Below are 10,305 nucleotides of genomic sequence, written 5' to 3' on the forward strand. Positions count from 1 at the left end.
CTTCCGCCTGATCTGAATTGGTAACAAATACCCTGGTCGCGTTCTGAAGGTGCTGTAGACTATTATCCTCTGCTGACCATGCTATTGCTGCATCCCAAGTATTCGATTTCTTTTTTTGTCTCTTCCACACAGCATCAACACTGACAGAAAGGAAATGTCGTTCTGAAATCTTTCCTGAATGCCAGAAGAAGAGCTTGAACTTCTTGGCTTCAGAGTTAGTGCTTGGTATAGCACCTTGCCATAATGTTACCAACCCGTATTTATAGGGATTTATAGCCGTCTTTTTTGTGATGTCAACTATCAGAGGATGAGAAGGGCTACCCTTGATGGGCTAAAGGGTTGCCTCCTTTCATGGGTTGGTAATTCAAAGGTGTCAATAAGTGTGTTTTGATAGGTTGTCGTACACCTGTCAAAAATAAATTCCTAACAAATCCAACTAACAATGTAGTAGGGTAAGTAAGGTCAAATCCACAACCTCAAGAAATTGGAGAAACTAAACAAATCATGAAATTTGAATAGAAAAGTAGTCTAAAATAAAATAGGAATAAAACAATTAACAAAAAGACCTAGGGTTATAGTTCACCATTTTATAGTTCTAAGTCTATTAAATATCAATAACAGATTAAAACAGGGACATGGGAGTTGGTACCTAGGCCTACGGGGGTGAATGTTGTTAATTGTATGTGGCTTTTTAAGCATAAATACAAGTCTAATGGTGACCTTGAAAGGCACAAAGCTCGTCTTGTATGTGATGGCAGGTCGCAGGAAATTAGTGTGGATTGTGATGAGACCTTCAGTCTGGTAGTTAAACCGGCCACTATTCGAACCGTTCTTAGTTTAGCTTTGGCTAAAAAGTGGTCAATACATCAATTAGATGTCAAAAATGCCTTATTACATGGTGATTTGCAGGAAACTGTTTATATGCATCAACCCCCGGGCTTTATTGATCGGAGAGCTCTCTCTCATGTTTGTCGGCTCCGAAAGGCCAGCGTTTTGCAAATTTTCTAATCAAATTGGGTTTTGTCATTGCTAAGAGTGACAACTCTCTTTTTACTTTCCGGCAGGGTGATGATATGTCATATTTGCTTCTTTATGTTGATAATATTATTTTAGCTACTTCATCTGACAGGTTGCGCACATGGATCATATCTCAATTGCAACTGAGTTTCCTATGTCTGACTTGGGGCCTCTGAGTTATTTTTTAAGGATTGCAGTGACTCGTATTCCTTCTTATTTGCTATTTTCACAGGAAAAGTATGCACAGGATATTTTAGAGCGTGCAGGTATGGCCTCTTGTAAACTGGCAGCCACTCCAGTTGACACTAAGTCTAAACTTAGTGCAGATGCAAGACCACCTTTTCGGGATCCTACTTTGTATCGCAGTTTAGCAGGTGCTCTTCAGTATCTCACTTTCACCAAGCCAAATATTGCCTATGCGGTACTACAGGTGTGTCTTTTTATGTATGATCCCTGGGAACCTCATTATGAGGCATTGAAACGCATTCTTCGTTATGTTTAGGGTACCATTGATCACGACTTACATTTATATCCGACTGTTTCTCATCGATTGATTACTTACACTGACGCTGACAAGGGACAAGATCTCCGAGTTCGAGGGACGGCCTTGACGGGGTCGTCAAGACTTGGGTGGGGGAGCATGTCACGACTCATATCCCACACCCTTGATAGCGTCAATGCGGTCGTATGGGAAGTAGGCAACAACTTGGGCCAAGGGAGATGCCCATGGGTGCTAGTAAGCACCTTCCCCCTATAGAGCTTTATATAGCACCGACCCCTGCTGGAATTCTAGTGAACACCGCATTGACAGTAACACAATAATGGGTCATTTGGGAGACCAAATGGAATCCAAATGAGCCCAAACTTGGTGGTCCACCGTTTTTTGGACCCAAGGAACACAATGGTGCAGCCAGATTTTCAAGGAGAAGTCCAGAACCTTCCAGAATACGCTAGGAGACTCGGGATGCGTCCGGAAGCTTCTAGAAGTTTCTAGGTTTCTCTTGTACATACTTGTAATCTCTAGAGTAGTTTGGAATCCTCCGAAAAGATGTACATATGAGTAGGTGATCAGAAATGTATAGAAAGCTCTAGAAAAGTTAGCTTCTAGGACCCTCCATTTGAGGAGGTTAGAAGGATCTAGAGTAGAACATTCTAGTTACTTGGGAGGCCTATAAACAGGGACCTTCCCCTCATTTTGTAATCCATCCAAGCATTTGTAAACACTCTCTCTCAAGCAATAAAAAGTTTTCTTAAACTTATTCCCTCACTTGTGCTTACTTACTCACTTACTTTAGCTTTCGTTGCCATACTTGCTATAAGCAATACTCGGGGTAAGCCTTGACTAGCAACCTTGGGGAAGGAAGTTAGTGGGCGCGTGCAAAAGACGTAGGGGATCAGCCAGCACGTGACAACGTGGTATCAGAGCAGCAACGGTCGTGTGGGGCGACGTTCTGTTGGCTTAGCTAGCATTGTATCCTACGAAAGAGAAGTAAGTGCTGAGACGATGGGCAAGAACAAGGAGACTAGCGCATCACAAGTGTTCGAAGGTGGGGAGTCTGAGGTCATTTCTCAAGCCCTCCAGAAGCTTGAGAAGTGAGTGCACAAAGGGGACGAGAAGACGACCAAGCTTGAACTAGCCATGGGGGGCTTGTCCGACGCCATCGGCAAGGTAGAGCTTAACGTGTCATCGCTCAAAGATCAAGTGGTTGACTTAGACAACCGACTTGAGGAGTTGGGCTTGGAGCGTACAACAGAGGCTAACACACTCGCTAATCAAGTCGTAGACAAGATGATGTGCGAGCTAACCAAGTTGCGTGAGGAGTTCTCGGGGGATTTCCTCGCTTTGAAGAAGGAGAATGAGGTCCTCAAGGAGAAACTCGCTCTTTACCATAAGGCAGCGGTAACCGAGGGCGTTACCATTAACGCGGGGCTTAAGATGGAGGTCCCTAAGCCACAAAAATTCCATTGGAAGAGAGATGCACGGGAGATTGATAACTTCCTATGGGGCGTCGAAAAATACTTCGACGCTATGCGCTTGGAAAGCGAAGCTTCCAAGATCAACGCTGCCACCATGTATCTTGGAGATGATGCCGAGAGCTAGATATCAAGAAGGGGACTTGTTCCATCAGTACTTGGGACGAGTTCAAGAAGGATTTCAAGCGGCATTTCTACCCAGAGAATGCCAAGAAGCTCTCAATGATGAAGTTGCGGGATCTCAAGCACAGCAGCACCATCAAGGAGTATATCTAACAATTTTCTACATTGATGCTCGAGATCGACAATCTCTCGGAGGAGAATCAACTCATCTATTTCATCGGAGGGCTACAACCTTGGGCCCAGCAAGAAGTAGAGTGGAGGAATGTGCAGACGCTTGCTGAGGCTATAACCGTGGCCGAATCCTCGCTCGAATACAAGGATGCAAAGAAGGATAGCAGAGGTGGCAGCAACAAGGGAAAAGGCGGGGGAGCAAAACCCACCGACCGAAGCAGTAGCAACTGCAATAATCGGTTCGAGAGGAAGGATAAGGATAAGGGCAAGGGCCAATCATCCACTTCTTCCTCGTCGGACAAAAGCAAGCATCGAGACTACTTCCTATGCGGAAGGCCACATTGGGCTAGGGAATGCCCAGGACGACAAAGGCTCAATGCCATTATCTATTCGGGTGGCGAGTCGACGGGAGACGAGGCGCAGATGGGGTCGTTGCGCATGATGGGGAGTGTTAAGGCTACATTCAAGGCCGAGGGGAGCAACGATATTGTCAAGGTAAGCACACTTCCCCGCCCAAAGGAAAAGATAATGTTTGTTGAAGCATTAGTAAATGGCAGGGCTTCTAGGGAACTTGTCGATACGGGTGCCTCACACAACTTTATCGCCAAGGAGGAGGCGAGCTAGCTGGGAGTTAAGCATACAAAGGAGCCAAGCACACTGAAGACCGTAAATGCTTCACCGGTGCCTATCCTTGGAATTGCTAGGAAGGTGCCTCTTTGTTTGGGTGAGTGGAGTGGCACCGTAGACCTCACCGTCGTCAACATGGACGACTTCTCTCTTGTGCTGGGTCTAGAGTTCATGGACTCGGTGAGGCCGTTCTCATTTGAAAGGGACGGGTCGATGACTATTGTGAAGGACCAAGGAGCATGGTCCGTCCCTATTACTCGGGAGGAGGTCGAGGCTAAGATGATCTCGACCATTCAGCTGGAGAAGGGAGTAAAGAAGGGTCAAGAAACATTCTTGGCCACATTAGTCGAAGACGAACCTTGTGGGAGCGAGGTTCCAACAGAAGTTGCCAGAGTGCTTGAGGAATTTGAAGATGTAATACCCAAAAGGCTTCCCACTAGAAGGGAAGTTGATCACAAGATCGAGCTGGAGCCAGGGGCTAGGCCTCCAGCCATGACACCCTATCGGATGGCACCACTGGAGCTTGAGGAGTTAAGGAGGCAGCTTAAAGAGTTGCTAGACGCGGGATTCATCAGGCCATCCAAGGCTCCATATGGAGCACCTGTGCTTTTCCAACGCAAGCACGACGGGAGATTGCGAATGTGTATCGACTATCGGGCTTTGAATAAGATAACGGTGAAGAACAAATATCCAATCCCGCTAATCGCTGATCTCTTGACCGCCTAGGAAAAGCCAGGTACTTTTCGAAACTTGATCTCAGGTCGGGATATTGGCAAGTACGCATCGCCGAATGCGACGAGCCTAAAACGACGTGCGTTACTCGTTACGGGTCTTTTGAATTTTTGGTGATGTCTTCGGCCTCACCAACGCCCCGGCCACATTTTGCATATTGATGAATAGAATTTCCACCCATTTCTTGATAAATTTGTCGTCGTCCATCTCGACGATATCGTCGTGTATAGCGATGATTTAACAAGCCACTTGGAGCATTTGAGACAGGTGTTCCAGGTACTGTGGGAGAACGAGCTATATGTTAAAAGGGAGAAATGCTCGTTCGCTCAGGAAGAGGTGTCTTTCTTAGGGCACCACATCAAGGCTGGAAAGATCATGATGGAGCATGACAAGGTGCGCTCCATCAACGAGTGGGAAGAGCCTAAGAACGTCTCAGAGTTACGTTCTTTTCTTGGGCTTGCGAACTATTACAGGCGGTTCATCAAGAGTTATTCAGCACGGGCAGCACCACTGACCGATCTCTTGAAGAAGAAGGTGCAATGGTGCTGGAACGATAAGTGCCAGGCAGCTTTCGATAACTTGAAAAAGGCAGTCACTGAAGAACCTGTCTCGGCCTTGCCAGATTACTCTAAGCCATTTGAGCTACATACGGATGCCTCCGATTTTGCTATTGGAGGGGTTCTCATGCAAGAGGGGCATCCAATTGCCTATGAGTCTCGCAAGCTGAATGACACCGAGAAGAGATCCGGTGCATGATAAAGAGATGACGGCGATCATTCATTGCTTCCGCATATGGAGACACTATCTCTTGGGGAGTCAGTTCACCATCATGACCGACAACGTGGCGACAAGCTATTTTCAAAATCAGAAGAAGCTCAGCCCCAAGCAAGCTCGGTGGCAAGACTTCCTGGCCGATTTTGACTATGTTATGGAGTACAAGCCAGGAAGGGTCAATGTGGTTGCTGATGCTCTTAGCCGCAAGGGAATTTTTGCTAGTTCTAGTAGTGTCGCTAGCAACATCATTGGTCGGATCAAGGATGGTTTGGAGCATGATTCAATGGCCAAGGGGCTCGTTGACTTGGCCAAGAAAGGGAAGACCCGACGGTTTTGGGTAGAGGACGGGGTACTCTACATCGTCGGAAGGCGTATTTACGTGCCTAAGTGGGACAACCTTGGGCGCGATGTGCTGAAGGAGTGTCATGATTCTCTATGGGCGGGACACCCAGGAATCCAACGCACCATGGCGCTCTTGGAGGAGATCTATTATTGGCCTCATATGCGGGATGATATTGAGGCCTATGTCAAGACTTGTCTTGTGTGTCAACAAGACAAGGTGGAGCAACGAGTGCCGGCAGGTCTATTGCAGCCGTTACCAGTTCCGTAGAGGCCTTGGGAAAGCGTCTCAATGGATTTCGTATCAGCCTTACCCAAGTCAGATGGGTGCGGCTCGATAATGGTGGTCGTGGATGGCTTTTCCAAATATGGCACCTTGATAGGTTGTCGTACACCTGTCAAAAATAAATTCCTAACAAAACCAACTAACAATGTAGTAGGGTAAGTAGGGTCGAATCCACAGGGAGATGGTATTAATCTAACCTCTAAGAAATTGGAGAAACTAACCTATGTCACGAAATTGGGAAAGAGAAGTAGTCTAAATTAAAAAAAAAGAAATAAAACAATTAATAAAAGGACCTAGGGTTATGGTTCACCATGTTTATAGTTCTAAATCTATCAAAAATCAATAACAATTCAATCAATCAATCATCTAGAGCAATTGCTAAGCCTATGGTCGGGTCTTAACGCTCTTAATTCAACATATGTAGTTCGGTCGCTAACATAATCAGAATTGCTAATTGTAGGTAAGCCTCTAAAAGTAAGACCTTTCGATTCAAACTCTTATCAACATGAATTAATCATACAATTGATCAGGATGCAAGATTATCAATAAAAGAACACTATCAATTAGAGAAATCAATAATCAAAATATTAAAATTATCAATCAAGATTCATAATATAAACATGGATTCCCAAACCCTAGAAATAAAACTACTCTATCATGAAATAAATAAATAAAACTAGATCTAAGGAATAAAGCATAATAAAAAGCAAGAAAATAGAAATAAAATACCTCAATGAATTAAAATAGTAAACCCAAGAATCATCCATGGAAGAATCCATGGAGATGCCATGAGAAACTAGGGTTCCAGAGAAAACTAAAACGAACGTAAAATAATAAAAGATATAAAAGGCATAAGGGAAAATAATTATCCCTTGAGTATTTATATTATCCTAAAACTAATCTAAAAATAAATAAAGAAAAGAATAAGAAAATAAAGATTACATAAGTTGAATTATTATTGGACAATAGAAGGTGACGTGGCACGAATAAGATCGACGGAATCAAGGGACAAGTGAAAGACGAGCATCAATGATGCCTCGTGGGCTGCTCGTTGGAACCCGCGGCCACAGGTCAGCCCCGCGGCCTGGCAGTAGCTGCGACAGGCCTCGAATGCGCACGGGATAGACCCGCAGCAAAATCCCGCGGGTGGCTGACAGCATTACTTGGATTCAAACGCTTATAACTTCTGTTCTAGGAAGCGTCTCGAGCCGTGTGACCTACCATTGGAAAGCTCTTCAAGTCTAGTTTCCAACTCAATTTGAATTGCATCAATCCGATCTTTATAACTTGAGTTATGATCAAAAGAGTGGACAAAGGTCATTTTTACCACTTTGTAAAACATCGTTTTTTTTTCGTTTCTAACTCAAATTCGTTTCCGTAAAGTGCAAAACAACCCTTGTGGATGCTATATTCATTCCTCATGCATATTAATCTCATACTAAGCTTCTAAAAACGCATATCCTTCATTGAGCGACCTCGATTCATCAACTTTTCATCCTTTCATTGTCCGATTCTTCCAAAACCACTCCGAAAGCGTCTAAATAGTTATGGAAACTACCTAAAACATTAATAAAACACAAAGGAAGCGTAATAGAGCATAAAATGGACAACTTATGCAATTGCGACCTAAAAAGAGACAAAAAACTCAAAAAGCAATTATAAAACTAGCATAAATGTGCCGATAAACTCTATATAAATGTGATTCATCACACCTGTATCCCGGCACCGAAGGATTGCACCGCGGAGCAAGCCGCTAAGATATTCTTCAATAATGTGGTGAAGTATTGGGGCTTACCGCGGAGCAAAATCAGTGATAGAGACCCAAGGTTCATCGCCAAGTTCTGGACGGAGTTGTTCAAGCTCCTTGGGTCGGGACTTCATTCCTCAACGAGCTTTCACCCACAATCAGACGGGCTAACGAAAAGGGTGAATGCTCTGCTTGAGTTATATCTAAGGCACTATGTGGGTGCCAATCAACGAGATTGGGCAAAGTTCATGGACATAGCCCAATTCTCATTCAATTTACAAAGATCCGAGGCAACGCAGCAAAGTCATTTCGAGATAGTCATGGGCCAACAACCCTTGACGCCACAAGCCGTTGCATCGAGTTACACGCGTCGGTTGGGCACCGGAGTTGCTATGGGACGTTGCCCAACCAACGGCACGGGAGACCGAAGCGACGCGGCGCTTGGGCACCGGTGTGGTGTGGCGAAGCAACGCGATGCTTGGACTCTGGTATAGTGCTGACGAGGCAGCACGTGGGTGCGATGCTTTGTGATAAGTTGGCACGGATGTTGGAAGTTAATCCCTACGTGAAGAGATGCTATGGAATGCGAAGCATGGCGTTGGTTGGAGCTAGCTGATTGATGCGAAGGGGTACGATCTATGGATAAAGATTGGATGCTCAGCCAAGGCGAAGCAACACTTCACATTGTGGATCATGGATTGTGGGCAAAGGCATTCTATTGGAGCGAAGAGACACGAGTGATGATGGTGGCGATCCGCAACGTTTGGCTAGGATTGCTGATGGTGGCGATCCGCAACGGTTGGCTAAGGAATGCTATATGCGGCGCTTGGTTAGGATTGCTAACTTGTAATAGTTTACGGATAATTGCATTAGCGCCACTTGGCGCGCATGTGTGTTTAGTGTCTGTTCGCATTGGAGTGGGTCTGTCCTCCTTTGACTATAAATAGGTGACCTTAGGGTCTGTCCAAGGCATCTAGAAACCATTGTGTAATTATGTTATTAATGATATTAATAAAAAAAGTATGCTTTGTTATATTCTAAGTGTTTGTGTGTGCTATCGTGTTTATTATATTGTGTTCATATATTATGTTAGTATGACGAGTTAGGCTGGTTAGTGATTCTAACGCCATCATAGTTAATGAAAAATTATCTGTGAAATTTTGGTATCAGAGCAGGCATTACGCTAGTGTTGCTGCATTTTTATGTCGCCTAATAAGAAGATCTTGAAGAAAGTTTCTCGTCCTGTTGCCCCTTACTTACAAGAAATTAAACGTTTGAAGAAAGAGAAGTGTCGTCGTTACAAGGCACTTGACTATCAGATTAAAGATATTGTAGAGGAAGGTATTGATTACTTATTCCCCGAACATTGTGGTTACTCAATCCATCACCACATTCTCAATCCGGTTCCATTAAGTGTGCTTCTGCCCCCACATAATTCTGGCCCTCAATCTTAGTCCCATTAAACTAGCATTCTTTCGGAAACTTTTGTTGCTCAACAAACGTAGGAATATGGTGAAATTTTCTGAAGAAAACAAGGCCTCTTTGGCCAAGATAGAAAAATACTTAGACTTGGGGAGTGATGATCTACCACCAAGTACGGTGCGGGAATCGATTCAGTTGTTTTCCGGCTTACAAGCTAGCCAAGGGGTGGCACGAGCAATTGGACATCACGAAGGCATTTCTTGACAAAGCCGCCAAAAAGATGAAGAAGTGGGCGGACAAGCATAGACGCCCATTGGAGTTCATGGAGGGCGACTTGGTCATGGTTAAGCTGCTACCTCAGCAATTTAAAGTCTTCCGCAAGGTGCACAAGGGCCTTGTGCGGAAGTACGAGGGACCTTTCCCGATAATTAAGAAGGTTGGGAAGGTTTCCTATAAGCTTGAGCTACCACCAAAACTTAAAATTCACCCGGTGTTCCATGTAAGTATGCTCAAACCTTATCATGAAGATAAGGAGGATCCATCACGGGGTGAGTCACATCGAGCACCAACCGCGGTGGTGACTTCATTTGAACGGGACATCGAGGTTATTGAGGCCAAGAGGGCCATTAGAAAACGAGGTGTGCCAAGCTATCATGAGTATCTTGTCCGATGGAAAGGGCTCCCGGACAGCGAGGCAACATGGGAGAAAGAGGAGGACCTTTGGCAATTTGGGACAAGATCTCCGAGTTCGAGGGACGGCCTTGACGGGGTCGTCAAGACTTGGGTGGGGGAGCATGTCACGACTCATATCCCACACCCATGATAGCGTCAATGCGGTCGTATGGGCAGTAGGCAACAACTTGGGCCAAGGGAGATGCCCATGGGTCTAGTAAGCACCTTCCCCCTATAGAGCTTTATATAGCACCCCTGCTGGAATTCTAGTGAACACCGCATTGACAATAACACAATAATGGGTCACTTGGGAGACCAAATGGAATCCAAATGAGCCCAAACTTGGTGGTCCACCGTTTTTGGACCCAAGGAACACAATGGTGCAGCCAGATTTTCAAGGAGAAGTCCAGAACCTTCCATA

At 45.0% G+C, this 10,305-nt stretch overlaps 1 protein-coding gene across 1 annotated transcript; it reads left to right on the forward strand.

The window, feature by feature from the left end:
* The first annotated feature begins 9,492 nt into the window (after positions 1 to 9,492).
* LOC145614078 (uncharacterized) lies at positions 9,493 to 10,035 on the forward strand. The gene has a single exon (XM_081669077.1). It carries the CDS (start codon positions 9,493 to 9,495, stop codon positions 10,033 to 10,035), a length of 543 nt encoding a protein of 180 aa, XP_081525203.1.
* The last annotated feature ends 270 nt before the right edge of the window (positions 10,036 to 10,305 follow it).

The sequence above is a fragment of the Chenopodium album genome, chromosome 25 (assembly GCF_948465745.1).
Source record: "Chenopodium album chromosome 25, dcCheAlbu1.1, whole genome shotgun sequence".
Lineage (NCBI taxonomy): Eukaryota > Viridiplantae > Streptophyta > Magnoliopsida > Caryophyllales > Amaranthaceae > Chenopodium > Chenopodium album.